Source organism: Notechis scutatus, chromosome 8 (genome assembly GCF_049901735.1).
Source record: "Notechis scutatus isolate UNSWTSFEM ecotype Mainland chromosome 8, rNotScu1.2, whole genome shotgun sequence".
Classification (NCBI taxonomy): Eukaryota; Metazoa; Chordata; class Lepidosauria; order Squamata; family Elapidae; genus Notechis; species Notechis scutatus.
Window position 1 is genome coordinate 15,521,790 of NC_142016.1, and position 20,118 is coordinate 15,541,907.

At 42.0% G+C, this 20,118-nt stretch overlaps 1 protein-coding gene across 1 annotated transcript in view; it reads right to left on the reverse strand.

Moving 5' to 3' along the window:
* Nucleotides 1-1,537: 1,537 nt before the first annotated feature.
* Nucleotides 1,538-20,118, reverse strand: part of SDC3 (syndecan 3) — a 99,345-nt gene continuing 80,764 nt past the window's right edge. The window contains exons 3-5 of the mRNA XM_087970820.1: nucleotides 18,268-18,833; nucleotides 7,282-7,546; nucleotides 1,538-3,612 (exon numbers count right to left, since the gene is read on the reverse strand). Of these exons, the coding sequence (XP_087826946.1) occupies nucleotides 3,446-3,612; nucleotides 7,282-7,546; nucleotides 18,268-18,833 (998 nt within the window). The 3' untranslated portion in view covers nucleotides 1,538-3,445. The remainder of the gene's footprint in view (nucleotides 3,613-7,281; nucleotides 7,547-18,267; nucleotides 18,834-20,118) is intronic.

The window sequence follows — 20,118 nt, forward strand, 5'->3', positions numbered from 1 at the left end:
ATCCCGCCCAATCCAGGGTGCATGGGTAAAAATTAAGCTAGGGTGGTGATGGGGGAGGAGCTGCCCTACTACTAACCGTTGGACAGTTGTAGCCAGGCCTTGCACACCCCAACACCTGCCTTGCTGGCAGCCCATTTCTTCTGCAGCCAGCAAGGCTTTCTTAAAGGCCTCTGTAGCAGAGGAGCTGGAGCTCTGTTATCAGCTGCAGAGGCCTTTAGGAAAGCCTTGCCAGCTGCAGAAGAAGTTCCAGAAAGGCCTCTGACAGCGAAAAGGAAGCCGGGGCAACGCATGCAAGTGAGGTTAGTCAGTGGATGACATCCCCTGAAAATAAGACCTGGTGCCTTTTTTTTGGTGGCAAAAAAAATATAGGACAGGGTCTTATTTTCGGGTGCCATCTTGCACAACGGACCCATCAGGCCAATAAAATTTCATTCAAATATCCACCCACTCAGACATGCCCAATAATAATTGCATGAAGGAGGGATGAGGGATGAAGGTATTGTTCCTACTCCATCTGTTGGTCCTTGCCCTCTGTACATGAGAGGAGAACCTCTGTAACAAATTCATTTTCACTTTACTCATTTGGCCTATCCAATCCAATGAAAGTCTTGATTTTTCAGATTCTTCTAAACCACATGTTGGGGAACTTGAGGGCAAATCAACATGTAGATGCTGAATGCAGATGTAGAAGGAACGGATTTTTATCCATTTTCCTGTTCGAATGATTGTAATATTATGAGATAGGTAGGATTTTAACTAACCATTGGTGTTTTAATTTCTTTCATTTTGTTTTGAACAGCTAATTCTATTTTTCCCTCAAGCTTAGGAATGTTAATAAGTTACAGGTAGTCCTCCACTTACAACAGTTCATTTAGTGACCTTTCAAAGTTACAACAGCACTGAAAAAAAGGTGACTTATGACCGTTTTTCACACTAACAACCGTTGCAGCATCCTCGTGATCATGTGATCAAAATTCAAATGCTTGGCAACTGGCATATACTTATGCCAGTTGTCATGTGATCACCATTTGCAACTTCTGACAAGCAAAGTCAATGGGAATGCCAGATTCACTTAACAACCATGTTACTAACTTAATAACCACAGTGATTCACTTCACAACGGTGGCAAGGACAGTCGTAAAATGGAGCAAAACTACTTCAACCACTGTCGCTTAGCAACAGAAATTTGGGGCTCAATTGTTGTCATAAATCAAGGACTAACCTGTACTTTCCAAAAGTCTGAACAGTCTGTATCTGTAAAAAGGTTTGGATACATCAAATCCGAACTGTTGTCTTTTCCATTTTAAGTGATTCTGATATATTACTAGAAGGAGACATCTTTAAGGTTCCAAAGCATAACTTAATGACATTTGTGAGTTCTCCAATTTTTGTAGCAATGAAGAGGCAATATTGGACAATATGAATCTGGATGCTCCAGGTTTAACAGGAAGTTTAAAAACTAATCTGTAACAATTTAAATAAACATCATACAATACTATTACTTTGACATAACAGAAAAGTACTAATTTTTCCACAATGTTTTTTATATTTTTTCATTCTTTTTTTTCTTTTGTGCTGTTTAATTTTTTTTAGATATATAATTTACTCAAAAAGGTTGAAATGAAATGAAATGTGTTAATTTGGTTCTTAACCATTATTACTTGTATTATTACTAGCACTACTACTATAATTAACTGCATTGGTTTGAAAATTCAATAAAAATTGCTATTGTTCAAAAAACACTTTTCCCCCCCCTTCAATGTTTTTTTGTCAAACGTTTTAGATGCCGGAATCTGCACCTTTGATATTTGTTAAACTTTCTCTACTTTTTAAAAAGTGAAACATAATTCCCAGCTTTTCTCCATATGTATTTGTCAGGAGCATGTTAATGTACAACTCTACATCCTTTCTACTTTCTTCACAACCACAAATAATATGATCACAGCTTCTGGTCTTTGCATTCTACTCAAGGTGCATGTGTACAACATTCAGTTAATGCAACAGGAATTATCAATTACCAAGAGCAACAAGCATCTTGTAACAACATTCTATCACTGACATAATTACAGCACATTTATCATTCATATGTCTTTTTTTTCAAACAATTACTACAGATTTGTTATTCTGACTTCACCTTCTAATAGGTTAAAACACTGGTCTTTCCATTGCTTGATTTTATTGCATGGTATCCAACATTCCAATTATCTGGTTCATTTACCATTTTTTATGCTCGTTCTTTGTTCAGACTGGGGTTTATAACGTCCTTATAATTCTTTGGGGTCAGCACAGTCACCTCTCCTACATTGTTAATGGAATATGAAGTTGCTTAACAAACTTGACCAAAACATTTCTCTTGTATGCTTGCTGTTACTCTACAACTTACTGCTTCAGAAGAACCAGAATTCTCCCCCAATCAAGTTCTCTATATACTTATTTCATATATTTTTTTAAATCCCTCTATTTACAGAGTCCCATGGAATCAAAGAACTAGGCTCACGTCATTCTACTCTTGGTTTCCCCAATAAACCTCCCACCAGTCCCCCACCATTGAAGAAATGACCACACCATTCATCAAGATATGTGAAATATCATCTAGTTCCTATAGGATTTTAGAAGATAGCTTGACTTTCTTTTTAAAAAATTGGTATTGCCATCTCCTCCTCACGATCAATATCTTAGAAAAATGCTCTTCAGCCTCTTGCCTAGACTTGGAAAACTGTGCTAATCAAGGTTTAACGTCACAGTGAATCCCAATAAACCTGGGCACAAGCTTCAGTTGGAAACCAAGGCAAGCTTAGGCTGGGTTTGCAACAGAAAGGTAGCATCGGAGGTCTTTTGGCTGTTGAACAGTGATGAGATGAAGGGGGAAAGGAAGCAAGACAGGAGCATTAAGGAGTGCCCCTGCAGACCAGGTTATTTCTTCAAGGAAGCATTCCCAAGGGTCAACTCCAGCACAGTTGCTCAGTTGGAAGAGGTGATGGCTTGTGAGCAGCCTGGTCTATCAAATATTGCATCTTCTAGCACATGAAGTTAAACCCTCGTCTTGAAGAGTATCAGAAAGTATTGACAACTAAAAGTGTCCAGTTAATTTTTTTTAAAAAAAGATCAGTGCTCTAGTCCTGAGTTAGGTATGAGTCCAGGACTTCCTGTTAATTCCAGAAGATCTTCCAGGAGACAACCAAAAAGGTCTACCTCTTGGCTCCCCCTCATTGGTACTCCTTTCAGCATCTCCTGTACTACAATGCAAGTCAGCTTTGTTGTCTTCTAAAAATGCGCAAGCCTTTTTAAAATGGTTGGTTTCTTCAATCTTTCAGGTTAAACTTGATAGACTCAATTAAAAAGAGACAGGTTGAATCAGAGATAGGTTTGTGTTGTTGTGGTTGTTGTTTTAAAAAAGGGACAGCATTGAGACCGAAAAAGATGACGAGGCACTCGAGGTTCCAGTCTATGCATAAAATTCCTCCTGCTTGTCAGGTTTTTGGTATGTGACACTTGCCTGCTTGGGCTCTTCCAGCGTGTAGCTTCCTTCGTCTTTCTTCTTCATCCGGTAGATCAACAGCATCACCAGGAAAGTTGCGAAGAGGGCCCCAACGACACCTCCCACAATCACAGCTGCAAAGGGACAACAAAGGAAAGTTAGTGAGATTTGTATCGGCTTACCTTTTGTATAAAAAAAAAAAAAAAGAATATTAAAAGCCTGAGGAAGTAGGAGGAATGGGCAGGTGGATGGATGGATGGATGGACGGATGGATGGACGGATGGATGGGTGAACAGATAGTTGGACCAATAGGTATCCGGAGTGTCTACATAAGAAGAAAAATAATTGAATATTAAAAGCCTGAGGAAGTAGGAAGGAATGGGCAGATGGACGGATGGATGGATGGATGGATGGATGGATGGATGGATGGATGGATGAACGGGCAGATGGGTGGACCAATAGATATCAGGAGTGTCTACATAAGAAGAAGAAAAATAATTGAGTATTAAAAGCCTGAGGAAGTAGGAAGGAATGGATGGATGGATGGATGGATGGATGGATGGATGGATGGATGGATGGATGGATGGATGGATGGATGGATGGAAAGATGGGCAGATGGGCGGACAGATGGGTGGGTGGGTGGGTGGACAGATAGATGGATGGATAGATATCAGGAGTATCTACATGAGAAGAAGAAAAATAATTGAATATTAAAAGCCTGAGGAAGTAGGAAGGAATTGGCAGACGGACGGACGGATGGACGGATGGATGGATGGATGGATGGATGAATAGATGGATGGATGGATGGATGGATGGATGAACGGGCAGATGGGTGGACAGATGGGTGGACCAATAGATATCAGGAGTGTCTACATAAGAAGAAGAAAAATAATTGAGTATTAAAAGCCTGAGGAAGTAGGAAGGAATGGGTGGGTGGATGGATGGATGGAAAGATGGGCAGATAGGCAGACAGATGGGTGGGTGGGTGGGTGGTTGGACAGATAGATGGATGGATAGATATCAGGAGTATCTACATGAGAAGAAGAAAAATAATTGAATATTAAAAGCCTGAGGAAGTAGGGAGAAATGGGCAGGTAGATGGATGGACGATGGGTGGATGGAGTGTCTACAGAGGAAGAATCAAAATAGTCAAGAGGAAAGCTGCAACCGCACTCCTGAAGCCTCATCCCCTTTTTAACATGCCGCATGCATAAAAATGGAGTGAAACTTTGATTGTATGGTTGTGCACACCATCTTGACTTTTTTTTTTATCATCCTACCCACACCATAGCTACCTCTGATGTATTTTACATTTCATTGATTCTAAAGAAGGGTTTTCATGCTCCCAAAACTTTAAGCCTTCCATAAAGCTTTTAAAAAACTGGTTTTTCTCCCCAGGGACTGGATCAGGGCATTAGATAGCCAGTTCTGTAAGGGTTATGAGAATGATTGGGGCTGGCTTTGTATGTACACAAGAACAGAAGCAAGGAGCTCTGCTGGATTGGAGCCCTGACACATTCTAGTCTAGCAGCCTCTTGAAAGCTGAAAATTTGGAATTTATTTCTATTTATTTATGGTCAGTGACCAGGGACGTAGCTGCAACAATAAAAACAGCGCATGAAAGGAGGCTCAGATACAATGAGAGCAAAAGGTGTTGCACAATAAATCAAACCTGGCAGGGAGAGAACTTTAAGGAAAATCTGTTTTAAAAAACAGCGTGAGAAAAAAAAACAAAAGAAAAAAGGCCATAAAAAAAACAAGGACTGTGGAAAGTTTGGTTTAGAAGGGCATTTGGAGACTCTGAATCAAATCTAGCTTTTGAAACAAATCAGATAAGATCAAATCGCTGAACTGAATGTCTCAAAGTCAATTCTGACTCAGACTGGACCAAAAGTAATCTTCACATCCAGTAAAAATGGTTAGGACATGGAATACTTATGCTAAACATAATGCACATATAGGGAAATTGCAAAGAAATGTTAGGGAAAGTTGAAAATGACAAGTGATTGTGGATTTTTACAGCATATTTTTTTTAAAAAAATCACTAGAAAATTAGGCAATGATGGCTCACATTAGAGCAAGTTTAGGTATGTGAACTTTTCTCTTTAGCTTTGTGTTTCTCCTTCCTCTGCTTTCTTTCTCCCAAGCTATAGTCTAGCTTTCAGTATCAGATAGTCTGGCAGCTGCCTTAGATTCAGATACAGGTTATCAGAGTTGGAAGGGACCTACACCATTTCTGACAGATGGCAGTCCAGCCTCTTCTTGAAAGCTTCCAGGGATGAAGCTCCCACAACTTCTGAAGGCAACTTCTGTTCCATTGGTTGACTGCTCTCACTGTCAGAAAATTTCTTCTCATTTCCAGGTTGAGTCTCTCTCCTTTGTTCAGTTTTCATCCATTATTCTTTGTCTGGCCTTTGGGTGCTTTGGAAAAGAGCTTGGCCCCCTCCTCCTCTCTGTGGCAGCCCCTCAAATATTGGAACACTGCTATCATGTCTTTCCTGGTCATTCTCTTCAGTAGACTAGCCATGCCTTGGTTGCAAGTAATGCCTTCCAAGCAAGATTCACTGTGTCTTCTTTAACATTTATTGAGATTAAAGGGATGGGAAGTGGTCATCAAAATTCTAGCCAAGGAACTATTTCCTGTTAGGAACCACTGTATCCCCACATGTATTGGACTGGATAATTTCTCTCTCTTTAAGGGGCAGCCACAAATAATAGGGGATCAACCTATTTTCCAAAGCATACAAAAGATAGGACAAGAAGCAATGGATGGAAATTCATCACGGGGAGAAGCAACCTAGAACTAAGGAGAAATTCCCTGACAGTTAGAACAATTAATCAGTGGAACAACTTGCCTTCAGAAGTTGTGAATGCTTCATCACTGGAGGCTTTTAAAAAGAAACTGAACAGCCATTGGTCTGAAATGGTATAGGGCAGGGGTGTCCAACCTTGGCAACTTTAAGACTTGTGGACTTCAACTCCCAGAATTCCTCAGCCAGCAAAGCTGGCTGAGGAATTCTGGGAGTTGAAGTCCACAAGTCTTAAAGTTGCCAAGGTTGGACACCCCTGGTATAGGGCATGAGGCGTCAAACTCAATTTCATTGAGGACCGCATCAGGATTGTGTTTGACCTCAGGGGGAAAGGGTGGGGCGTGGTCAGGGTGGGCGTGGCCAGCTTGACGTCACTTGTGTCAGGGGCACCTGGGGTGGCCCAAGAGCTCTGCCAGCCAAAATGGGCTCCTGAGCTCCGTTTTTGGCTGTGATGGCCTCTGCGACCTTCTGCCAGCAAAACAGAGCTCCCTGCTCCCAAGGGTTGCAGGAGGCCATCACAGCCAAAAATGGAGCTCGGGAGCCCATTTTGGCTGGCAGAGCTCTTGGGCCGGTCCTTTGTAGTTGCCAGGGTGACCCAGTGGGCCAAGCACCCCACGGGCCAGATCTGACCCCTGGGCCTTGAGTTTGACACCCCTGGTATAGGGTCTTCTGCTTAAGTAGGGGGCTGGACTAGAAAAATCACCAAAGTCCCTTCCAATTCTGTTATTCTGCCTATTCTTTCTAACAACCTTCCAGTGAAGTGATGAGTCTTTTCATGGAGAATGGAGAAGGTTGCAGCTAGCTTTCTACACGAATCTGGATCAGTCTGGCAACTAACCGATGCAATACAGTAAATTCCTCAAGGCAGCATTTTGCTTTCAGCACTCTGGAAAGCCACATCATGCACTCCGGTGCAAGGAAGCCAAAGTTCATCCCCTTCTCTCCTTCAAACACAGCTTGGGAGCCAGATTGGCAATCTGTAATACACCTCACCTATGAGCACTTCTTTCCTTTCCAATATGTTTTTCTGGGGGAGTTGTGCTGCTGAATTCCCAGACTCTATTGTATTGTCCAGGAGCCCTGGTTCCATTTTCTTTTTCAACTCTGGCCCAGCTGCAGGGGTGACCAGAGGCACCACTTCGTTGCCCAGCTCGGTCTGAGCTACCTCTTCCTCCTCGTGGATTTCGAAGTCCCCACTGATGGGAACTTCAAGTTCATTCACTGTAACTGTAGAAAGGGTCGTTTCCATGGGTTCCGCCTGGAAGAGAGAGAAGAAGAAAAAAGAGCGTACAGAAAGCAGGAAAGTGAAATAATGCATTTCTCTCCAGCACTCCACCAGGCTGATGAGCAAGGCAATACTTGTCCACAACTTGGGTTGGCCTGAGATATAGGATGACAGACATTGATGATCCACACCTTTAAAAGAAGCATCCAGAAGTAGGTCGAACAAAAGTTTCAACCTGAGACTATTTCCCCTCTTTTGGGGATGAAAGAGAAGCCTTCAAGGAGACCCATCACCCCTTAAAATCTCAAAGCGAGCACTGACTGTTAAGCATTCACCATTTTCATAGGAAGCTATGGGAAGAGGAAAAAGAGGCAAAATGAAAAAATGGTTGTATCCAAGAAAAAAGAACAAGGTATTCCTCCTTCTGCCATGAGCCTAATAATCTTTAATTTCGCTATTCTCCTCCTACAGATGTTCCCTTCTCCATCTCTCTCTCTCTCTCTCTCTCTCTCTCTCTCTCTCTCTCTCTCTCTCTCTCTCTCTCTCTCTCTCCATATATATATGTGTGTGTGTGTCTCTCTTTGTCTCACTCTCTGTGTCCCCATCTCTGTCTCTCTCTCTCTGTCTCTCTGTCTCTCTGTCTCACTCTCTGTGTCCCTATCCCCGTCTCTCTGTCTCTGTCTCTCTCTCTCTGTGTGTGTCTCTGTCTCTCTGTGTGTGTGTCTCTCTCTCTATTTAGAGAGTGTCCCACTCTCTGTCTTTCTCTCCCCCCCTCTCTCTATCTCTCTGTCTCTCTATATCTATCTCTCTGTCTCTCTGTGTCTCACTCTTTGTGTCCCTGTCTCTGCCTCTCTCTGTCTCTCTGTCTCTCTCTCTTTCTGTCTCACTCTCTGTCTGTCTGTCTGTCTGTCTCTGTCTGTCTCTCTCTCTCTCTCTCTCTCTCTCTCTCTCTCTCTCTCACACACACACACACACACACACACACCACCCAAAGACTGCACTGCCCGGGGCTATTTAACATGAGAAGAAAGTTTCAGCAAGACTGCTAACCCCCAACCCCGATTCAAGCTTTATACTTTTGACAAAACAGATCGACTTCCTCCTACTTGGCCTCTTTTCCAGTTTATCTCCCCTGGGATGATGGTGAAATACATGGCAGATAGGGGACCAATTTCACTAGGAACTGTTGTTGTTTTTCCCCCCTTGGTGGACTCAGCTCTGCTGCTTTTAGGGATGCTGGCCAGGAGAGGGAGCAAGAGGTTCATCCCTTTTGAGCTAGCCCCGCCCCCCCCACCTCTCCACCCATATTTAGTCATGCCTGTCACAAATTGAGTCTTCAAGATGCGAAAAAGGAAAAGGAAAAGAATAGTCTCCTCCTGTGAGTTTGCTTGGGAAAACAGGAGGAGGAGAATGCCTAGATGAGCAGACTGAAATGTCCAGTGGGTAAGGGGAAGGAATCTGCTTGGACAGCAGCTTCAGGATAGAAGTTATGATCCATAAAAGAGCAATGGTGGGCAAACCCCATCTTGAAACCCTTGAGGGGAGAGAGCCAGAGTCAGGACATACTATTGCAAACTGAGTGTGGACTTCCCCCAAATTCTCAGCAATGTTGGTGATGGAATTTCGAGAGTTCCAGTTTGCACATCTGGAACAGGCTCAATTTGGAGGTGACTTGATGATGAATGAGAGAAATCAAAACACGAATAGGTAATATAGCAACGTCTTTTCATAACGATGCAAAATGTCTTATTCTGTCTCTGTGTTTCCTGGTACCAGCCTGGGCAACCTTTGTACTGCCCTGAATGAATGAATGAATGAATGAATGAATGAATGAATGAATGAATGACAGACAGACAGACAGACAGACAGACAACAAGAATGAAAGAAAAAGCTTTTAAAAGAGGGCTCTAAATGAATGTTTAAATGCACGAATTTCTCAGGTACGTTGATGAAAAAGGAGAAAAACACATCTGGGATCACAGCCAGGAAATATTCGAAAGCCAGGATGGTAGAAATAATAATATGATAATAACAGGTCCTTAGGGAAAACAAGACAAGTGGACAACAATGCTGTTTCCAATCTAGATACCTGGCTAACTTTGAACCAACCAAAATAAGAAAAAGGGACATTTGAAAAAAAGTACCTGTAGGATAGCAACAGAGAGGCACTGAAGCCAGTACACCATGAAGGTTTACTGAATACCAAAGAGACCAAACTGATCTACAAGAAACAGCAAATGAAGAAAAGAAGAGAAGAAGCCGAGAATAGGAAAGTTGAAGAAAGAGAAACCGGCAGGGATAGGCTATTGGGGGATTTGCAGGGGTTCAGGAGAGCCACTAGCTAAGATTCTGTGCAGTTCAGAGAACCCCCAAATCCCACTCCTGGCTGGCCCACCCCATCCCATCTCTCCCAGGAGTCCCCACGCAGCCCGTTTTGGATGCAGGTAAGTGCAGGGCGCGTGTAGAGGCTCAGGAAGGGCAAAAAACAGGCCCCACGGAAGTTCAGGAAGGCCGGAAATGGGCCTGTTTCTGGCTTCCAGAGAGCCTCTGGAGCTCAGGGAGCCCATTTTTGCCCTTCCAGAAGCCTGAGGAAAGCCTCTGGAGCCCGGGAAGGGCAACCCAGCCCCCGCCATGGTGCAGGTGGCCGACTAGGCCACGTCCATCATGGCCACCCAGCAACTGTTGCTAAAAAAATTTGAATCCCACCCCTGGACACGGGCTAATTCTGGCTGCCTTATGAACAAATCCTTAGAAAGTCAGAATTGGGAAGACAATAAACAGATAGCAACCGCCATCTCTGCAAAGTAGCTGAAGAAACAGACTAGGTAGCTGCTACAAGAAGATCCACAGACAGATTACGAATAATGGCATAACAATGTGGTATTCTGGGACTGTAGAATTCAAATATTCTGGGGACAGAATTCAAATATTCTGGGACTGTAGAATTCAAACAGACAAGCATCCACTCCACAACATCCCAGAAATGAGAGGAAAGGCTTAGAGGAACAAGTCAAAAGAGTGTCCCAAAGGTGCTTTACCAAAAGGCAACTGGGCCTCTTAGTTTTTTCCTTGCAAACATTTCACTTCTCATCCAAAAAGCTTCTTCAGTTCAGTCAAGATGGGGGTGGAGACTGAGACGGAGACGGAGACGGAGACTTTTGGCTTCATGCAAGGAAAGCAGCAGAAGCAGCTTGGGGAGAGAAAGAAAGACCTTTGCTGCTTTCCTTGCGTGCCCAAAAGCAGAAGAAGAAAGAAGCAGCCTGGTGGCCAGGCAAGTTCCCCCCCACTACCTCATTTTGTTGCAATGCAAGCGACGCAAGCCTTGTGTTCCTGCGGGCCATGTGGGCAGCGCAGCCTTGTGTTCCTGCACAGCCTGGATTAATGGCTTTGAGGGTGACATTTCTCTGTGGACCACCAAAATTTTCTCACGGACCACCAGTGGTCCCCGGCTCACTGGTTGGTGACCGCTGACCTGGATGATCGAGAATCTCCACAGGCATTAAGCCAGAGGAGTAAACCCAGCTCTGATTTATCCTTGGCTTGGCACAGGCACTTGGTTGGCACTTGCACTTGGTTCATGTACTTCATCCTTCACCTCAACCTATTCCCACCTACACACAGCTGGTCCCTGCTTTTTAATATGTTAACAATGGTGAAGAAATGCTACCATTCCCTTTTCTTCTTTTTCTATTTTCCATAGAGAGAACAGAGTGAGATCCGATTTCCCTGCAACACCTGTCATATTTACAACCACCCAGACTGTTAAAAAGGATGCCATATATGGCTGTGATTCATTCAGGCCGCATCTGTTGAAGTGACATGATTTTTTCCCCTCTCTCTTTGTCTTCCTCTTAGAAAATGTCATAACCACAATGCGTAATTGATTCAGGAAAAACCATTTTCTCCCATAAGGAAAGGCCATGATGGTCTGCTTGGAGGAACTTTGGAGCTGACATCAAGGGCTCCTTGAAGGGCTGCAGGATTGGCTAACCAAAGTTTTGGGTAATACACTTTCCGAGCTAAAAGTTCAGCATCCCTTTTCTATTGACACAAGGGCCCTAGAAGTGTTTTATAGAACATAGAATAACAGAGTTGGAAGGGACCTTGAGGTCATCTAGTTCAACCCCCTGCTTGACCAAATGTTAGTTTTTAACCTAGGATCGAACTCACAGCCTCCTGATTGTGAGGCAAGAGTTCCACCTCTAGGCCACCAGCACTGGACATCTAAATGGCTGGGTCTGCAACAGTGGTGGGATTCAAAAAATTTTTACTACTGATTCTGTAGTTGTGGCTTGGTGGGCATGGCAGGGAAAGGATACTGCAAAATCCCCATTCCCTCCCTACCCCACTAACCTGCTTTCCAGCTCCGTTTTTCTGTGCAGGGCAACCAAAGAAGAGCCAGCCAATCAGCTGGGACTCGGGAGGCAGAGAATAGATGGGGGCGGGGCCAGTCAGAGGTGGGATTTGCCGGTTCTCCAAACTACTCCAAACTTCCACTAACGGTTCTCCAGAACTGGTCAGAACCGGCTGAATACCACCTCTGGTCTGGAAGCCTCCATTTTACATTTCCCACAATATTCTTCGTATAGATCACCCTGAGGAAACTGGACATTTTATTTTATTTTCTCATTAATAAAGGAGAATATTTGTAGCTCACATTTGAAATAAGGGATCCTTTATACTCTCTGGGCTTTTTTTTTGTAAACATTTCATTACCCAAACTATGTAACATCATCAGTGCTAGTCTAACACTGATCATGTTAGCCAGAGGTGGCATTCAGCAGGTTCTGACCAGTTCTGGAGAACCGGTAGCGGAAATTTTGCGTAGTTTGGAGAATCGGTAGCGGAAATTTTGAGTGGTTCAGAATCCCGCCTCTGACTGGCCCCGCCCCCATATTCTATTCTCCGCCTCACAAGTCCCAGCTGATTGGCTGGGTCTTCTTTGGTTGCCCTGCACAGGAGAACGGAGCTGGAAAGCAGGTTAGTGGGGTGGGGAGGGAATGGAGATTTTGCAGTATCCTTCCTCTGCCATGGCCACAGAACCGGTAGTAAAAATTTTGAATCCCACCACTGGTGTTAGCTACTTTGAGTAATGAAACATCTTCAAGAAAACCACCAAGCTCAGAGAGCACTAAGGAGTCTTTATTTTTCTCATCGCTTTTGCTCGTTTCAAGTAGGACTACCTTCAGACATTTGGGATTGCACTCAACAGAATAGACTGGAGGATCGAGGATGAATGATATAAGGGAGACTTGTTAAAATGAATAGGCAAATGTTGTTGCTGTTGTTGTTGTAGAACTAATACCAATGTAATACCAATGTAATGAACATTATTGTAAACACTTTGATTATTATTTCCTAAAACTATTTGTACCCAGACAACATACTGTTTAATTGAAAATTGAAATGTTATGTTATAGAATAAAAATTATATCTATGTATAATAATATGATATGATATGATATGGTATGGTATGGTATGGTATGGTATAATATATGATATGATATTATAATATAATATAATAATATAATATAATATAATAATATAATATAATATAATATAATATAATATAATAATATAATATAATAATATAATATAATATAATATAATATAATATAATATAATATAATATAATATAATATAATATAATATAATATAATATAATATAATATAATTAATATAATATAATAATATAATATAATATAATATAATATAATAATATAATATAATATAATATAATATAATATAATATAATATAATATAATATAATATAATATAATATAATATAATATAATATAATATAATATAATATAATATAATTAATATAATATAATAATATACTGGAGGATCCAAAGATAAATAGTTTTGTTTAGTTTTGTTTAGTTTAGTTTACTGTATTGTCATTGCACCTCGTACAACGAAATCAAACACCATCTTCAGTGCACATCATGACCATGAAAATAAACACAAACACACATCCTTCACACTCCACACATTGAATTGAAAACCCACAACACTGCACCAACACTGCACTATACAGTAGAATTCAAAAGAGCTACTGCCCTGGAATAGAAGCTGTTTTTCAGCCTATTTATTCAACCTATTTAAATAGGTTGTTATATCATCTGAAATAACAGCTGACATGAACTTGAACCTGGAACTTGAACAGTTCTGGGCCTTCCATCACCATTTCACCAACATTCCCCATTGAATCCCAATGACCTAATACGGTAGATCTTGATAAATATATTAAAACAACGCCAGTTTTCATTTCATTTAGACACCTCTTGGTTTCTCAAACTTTAGCAATACAAAATCTAGATCTGTTCGCAGCTTAATTTTTTTTTTTTTAGTTCGTGTCATTCCTTTTTAGCGATACAGTTCATTCGATTGTTTTATATTTAAATTCCTGTTCTAAGTTGCCATGGAGACCACACACAAAGGAATAAGACATTAAAGTATTATCTACTCACGTAAATAACTAAATTTTTAGTTTGGGTTAATTACAGGTTTCACTGATGGGGCTCCTGGTTGCTCAGGTTTTTGTGTGTGTTTGTGTGTCTGTGTGTGTGTGTGTGTGTGTGTGTGTGTGTGTGTGTGGTTGTAGACAATAGCAGAAGTGGGATTTCTACAATTAGTTTAATCAATTTTAAAAGTCTGTTTTCCAGTAGGATGGTAACAGGTATCTTTAGATGCATAATTTAATTCTATATTATGTTTCCTCTCCATGCTAACGAGTGTTGTATTTTACAGACTCACAGAGGAAACACAAGTGATTAAATACCAGGGATCTAATTCAAAGCATTGCCAAAGATGTCTCTTTGAGCCCATCTAGTGAGGATGAGCTAATTATCCTCACACGGCATTGGTTCCTGTGCTGAAGTGATTTTTATTATTTTCTTGAACATCCAAATGGAATCTGCCTTCCTGTTGCTTATTTTGTTTCTGGCAGTCTGGCTCAGTTAAAAACAAAAACAAAAAAAACAAGTCTTCACCTTCTCCTTCCTAACTTCTTTTGCAAATCCCAAAGGTGCTTTTCCAAAAAGCAGCTGGACTTTCTTGGTTTTTTTTCCTTGAAAACCTTTCGCTTCTCATCCAAGGAGCTTCTTCAATTCTCATCCTTCTTGGATAAGGAACGAAACGTTTTCAAGGAAAAACAGAGAAAGTTCAGATGCCTTTGGGACAACCATGATCTGGATGAGTGAGAATCTCCACAGAGATTCTTGTTCTGTAAATCATTCTCACAATCTTCCCATTGACACCATCTTCCTTTAGAACAAAAAAGTACCCGAAGACAGAAAAAGAAGCAATGGGTGGAAACTAATCAAGGAGAGAAGCAACTTAGAACTAAGGAGAAATTTCCTGACAGTTAGAACAATTAATCAGTGGAACAACTTTCCTCCAGAAGTTGTGAATGCTCCAACATTGGAAGTTTGTAAAAAGATGTTGGACAATCATTTCTCTGAAGTGGAGAAGGGTTTCCTGCCTAGGCCGGGGGTTGGACTAGAAGACCTCCAAGGTCCCTTCCAACTCTGTTATTCTATTCTAAAACCATCATCCCCTGAGTTTCTCCTTGCAAGCCTCAAGGTCTAGACCTCTGGGAATTCTTGCGGCCATTTCTTGGTATTTCTTCCACTTTCCCTGAATGTCTCTTAACATGTGGTGCTTAGATCTAGACATAATACTCAATGCACAACTTGTCCAATGAAGAACAATGACACACACAAACCTCATTTGGAAAAACTATACCTCTGCCTTTGACTGATTTAGCAAATATGTCACACCACTGACTCACATTTCACTTGTGATTAGTCTCCAGTTCCTTTTCACAAACACTATTACTAATCTGCAAAATCAACTGTCACATTGCAACCAATTCTACATGGGATAAACATCACATCAATTAAAAACCAGGATCCACGAACACCAGCTGGCAGTCAAACGTCACAATCCCAAATCCTTAATCTCTACCCACACCGACACTCAACAGCACCAGTTCGATTGGAGTAACACAAAAATCATTGGCCACCCTATCACCCACCATGCTTGTGAGTTCATCGAAGCCTGACACTCCACAAGCAATTCCATCAACAGACACAATGACCTACAACCAGCCTACGAACCCCTCAGAATCCAAACCAACCAGATGGCCAACTAGACACAGCACCAACCCTCAACCTGATGGGTTTCAAAGATCAGTCATTGTGAAGGATGCCAAGATGTCTGACTGCCTGGGCAGCGTTTATTCTTTTATACCATTTTTACAAGCAAGGAAGAGTAGCATAGACACAGTATTTGGATTGGAGAATAGATTCCACATGGGTGAAACCTCCCAACCACATTGGTACAACCTCCCAACCAATCCTTAAGACTAGTGGTGATGTTAGTAAAATGAGATCACCTATATGTCTGGGAAGTCCGGGACTTTCCACCTTCACCAAGATATAGGGAATGAGATCATGCAAGTAGCCAAGAGGCCCCATATAGGTTTTAAACACTGCAGTTTGCTGCTAGCATCTAGCGCCATCTATAGGATCTCAGTAGCTACTACACAACCAACTCACACAATCCCCACACACAAGCACATCGCTTCCCATTGACCTTGACCTGATATAATCTCCTTATCAAAATACCCATCACAAAACTCCCTGATGACTCACAGCTGACTCATCACAAGACCCTCACTAGATACACCCATATCTGAAGCCCTTATAAACAGAAGAACACTGACATCCAGGCGTGGGATTCAGCCCGTACGGACTGGTTCGGGTGAACCGGTAGTTCCCACGATTAGTTTGCCCTGCCCACCCGCCCCTGCCCTAATCTGTCTTACATTCCTTTGTTTTTCACGCTAGCTGATTCGGGGGGCACAGCAGATTGCGTGGATCAGCTGTTTTTACTCACCATAGCTGCAGCAGAAGGTAAGTTTTAGCTGAAAAAGTGTCATTTTGAAGTGCTTTACACGAGCAAACCGTGCACTCACTGAACCGGTTGTTACACCAGTGGAATCCCACCCTTGCTGACATCCCCTAAACTGAAGGTGTTACCTGGCCTGGTAAAGAAATGTCTGGAAACCAACCCACAAGCTCGGAGAATGAACCTTTTACCTTCACACTATTACTATACCCAGCCTGGTATCTCTCATTCTGTACTAACACAACTGATGTTTTTCTTCTAAGTGAAAAACCTCACACCCATCTCTGCTAAATTTCAAGCTGTTACTTTCAACCCACGTCTCAAATCATCCATCTGAATTTTATTTCTCTCTTCTAGAGCGGTAGTAGTACAGTAGTAGCAATCCCACCCAGTGGGATGTCATCTGGAAATCTGATAATCATTCCCTTGACTTCTTCATTCAAGTCATCTGAGGAAACACTGAAACTATTAGAAATTAGGGGCAAAGGCTGTAGCCTCCCGTTATCACTCTACTCTCACTACGGGTAGTCCTTGACTTGTGACCATTGGTGTTGTTAAGTGAGACATTGGTTAAGTGAATTTTGCCTCCACTTTATGACCTTTCTAGCCACAGTTATTAAGTGAATCATTTCAGTTATTAAGTTAATAAAATGGTTGTTAAGCAAATCTGGATTCTCCATTGCCTTTGCTTGTCAGAAGGTCATTAAAAGCTGTTCACATGACCCCAGAACACTGCAACTGTCATAAATATGAGCCAGCTGCCAAGCATCCGAATTTTGATAACATGACCACGAGGGTGCTGTGAAAAATGGTCATGTCATTTTTTTCAGTGCCGTTGTAACTTTGAATGGTCGCTAAATGAACTGTTGTAAGTCAAGGACTCCCTGTATTTATTTTTCCTTCTTTGCATATGCAGACTCCACCCCAAATCCTTTTTCTCAGGTGAACAGCCAAACACAGAAGAAATAAAGAAGGGATGAACATTTGCCCTGAAATGGCACTACCAACGTAGTGAACCTATTGCTTCAAAACCAATTGGCCCCAACAATATTGAACTGTTTCTAAACAAAGGATGACAGGAAGACAGGAAAATGGAAGGAAGGGAGGAAACTAATGATTGGCTGGCATTGATTGGTTGATTGATTGACAAACAGGCAGAAAGACCAGAAGGACTGTTATTGTGAGCTTATTATACCTTATCACTAAGTATTGTATCTTATGATTTATCATGAATGTATTTTTACGATGATTATGATAATGATGTATGATTATTGCTTGTATGTACACTGACAGCTTATGCACCGGAGACAAATTCCTTCTGTGTCCAATCACATTGGCCAAAAAAGAATTCTATTCTATTCTATTCTATTCTCTATTCTATTATTCTCTCCTATTCTATTCTGTTCTGTTCTATTCTACTATTCTATTCTACTCTATTCTCTATTCTATTATTCTCCTATTCTATTTTACTATTCTATTCTATCCTATTCTATGTATTCTATTCTCTATTCTATTGTTCTCTGTATTCTACTATTCTATTCTATTTTATTCTACATATTCTATTCTACTATTCTATTATTTTCTCTATTCTATTATTCTATCCTATTATTTAGTCTCTTTAATAACTAAAGAATATATATTCTATATATTATATTCCATATTCCATATTCTATTCTATTCTGTTCTTTAGACCTGAAAGATTATGGCTTAGCAGGGATGGGGAAACTATGGTCCTTTCGAAGTCCACATGTCACAAGCCATAGTTCCCCACCTCTGGTTTAGTGCATGCAGAAACCACCATACTGAGAGATACAGCCTGTCTTTAAACACTTTCCTACCTGAGCAGCATCGGTCGGTGTTGCTGTGGGAGGCTGGGGCACTGTGGTAACATCTGGTTCCTGCGAAGTGCTGAGCTGGGCCGTATCTCTGACCTCTGTCTCACTGGTCGTCCCCAGGGGAGAAGCTGGAATTTCCGTTCTGGCTACAGTAGCCGTTGTCGGGGTTTCGAGCATCATCGACTGTGTCACGGCAACAATTGTGATCACAGGCAGCAGGTCTCTCAGGGCAGTGGTTGGTCTAGAGGTAACCGTTGTGGCGGAGGCCGTCGTAGCCATGCTAGAAGCAGTCGTGGTCATTGTGGTAGTAGCGACGTCACGGGCTGCAGGGGTTGCAGTAACCCCTACTGCTTTCCAGATGGTGACTGCTGGCACTTCTGAAATCCTGGGAATGTACAGACCGTTGGTGGCGGATTCAGAAATAACTTCCTCGGTAGGGAGTGGTGCCAGAGGAGTGGCAACCGGTTGCACAGATGTGACAGGCATCACAGCGGAGGTGGTAGCAAGAACGATGGGTGAATCCGTGGTGAGCCGCACAACCGACTTGGATCCGGGATCCTGCTTGAAATCTGCAAGAGAGAACAGGAACTTCATCTAGAAAACAATACAGGTGTATTCCTCGACTTACGATCTCAATTGAAGCCCAACACTTCTGTTAGCTACCTAGTTAGCTAGTTAGTTAGCCAGCTAGCTAGTTAGTTTACTTTATTGTCATTGCACCTCGTACAACGAAATCAAACACCATCTTCAGTGCACATCATGACCATGAAAATAAACACAAACACACATCCTTCATACTCCACACCTTGAACCGAAAAACCCCGACATCACACCAACACTGCACTATACAGCAGAATTCAAAAGAGCTATTGCCCTGGGATTTTTCAGCCTATTTGTCCTTGTTTTTATTATCCTGTACCGTCTGCCAGATGGTAATAGTTCAAAAAAAAAGGGTGCCCAGGATGAGATGCATCTTTGAGAATGTTTTGAACTTTCTTAAGGCAGCAGGAGCTATAAAGCTCTTCCAAAGAGGGGAGAGGGCAACCAATGATCCTCTGGGCAATGACGTTAACCCTCCAGAGTGCTGTCCTATCTGCCACTGTGGAATTGGCAAACCATACAGAGGTGCAGTAAGTTAAAATGCTCTCTACAGTGCAGCAGTAGAAGGTCACCAGCAGTTTTTCATTCAGTTGTTGTTTTCTGAGAAGTCTCAGGTAGTATAATCTCTGCTGGGCCCTTTTGACCGGGGCTGCAATGTGAGCACTCCAGGTCAGGATCTCTTTTATGGTAACACCCAGAAACTTAAAACTGGCCACTTGCTCCACTCGATCTCCACTGATAAGCAAGGGCTGGATATCTGATCTGTTCCTTCTATAGTCCACCATAAGCTCCTTGATCTTATTGGTATTGAGGACCAAGTTTTAGTCTCCACACCATGAAAGCAACCGGTCCACCTCATCTCGGTAGGCAGACTCATCCCCCCTGAAGATATGTCCCACCACTGTTGTATTATTTGCAAATTTAGCAATAGTATTACTAGCATGAGTAGGAACGCAGTCATGCACATAAAGAGTATAGAGTAAGGGACTCAACATGCAACCTAGTGGTGTACCAATGTTAAGAATAAGGGCTGAAGAGGTATGGTTAAGTAATCTGACCCTCTGTGAGCGGCCAGACAGGAAATCCATAATCCAACTTCTGCTGCTTGTTCAGTGAATATTGCCCCATTTTTCTTGCCACGGTTGTTAAATGGATCACTGCCGTTGATAAGTTAGTAACCTGATTGTTAAGCGAATCGGATTTCCCCCCGCTGACTTTGCTTGTCAGGTCACAAAAGGGGATCATGTGACCTTG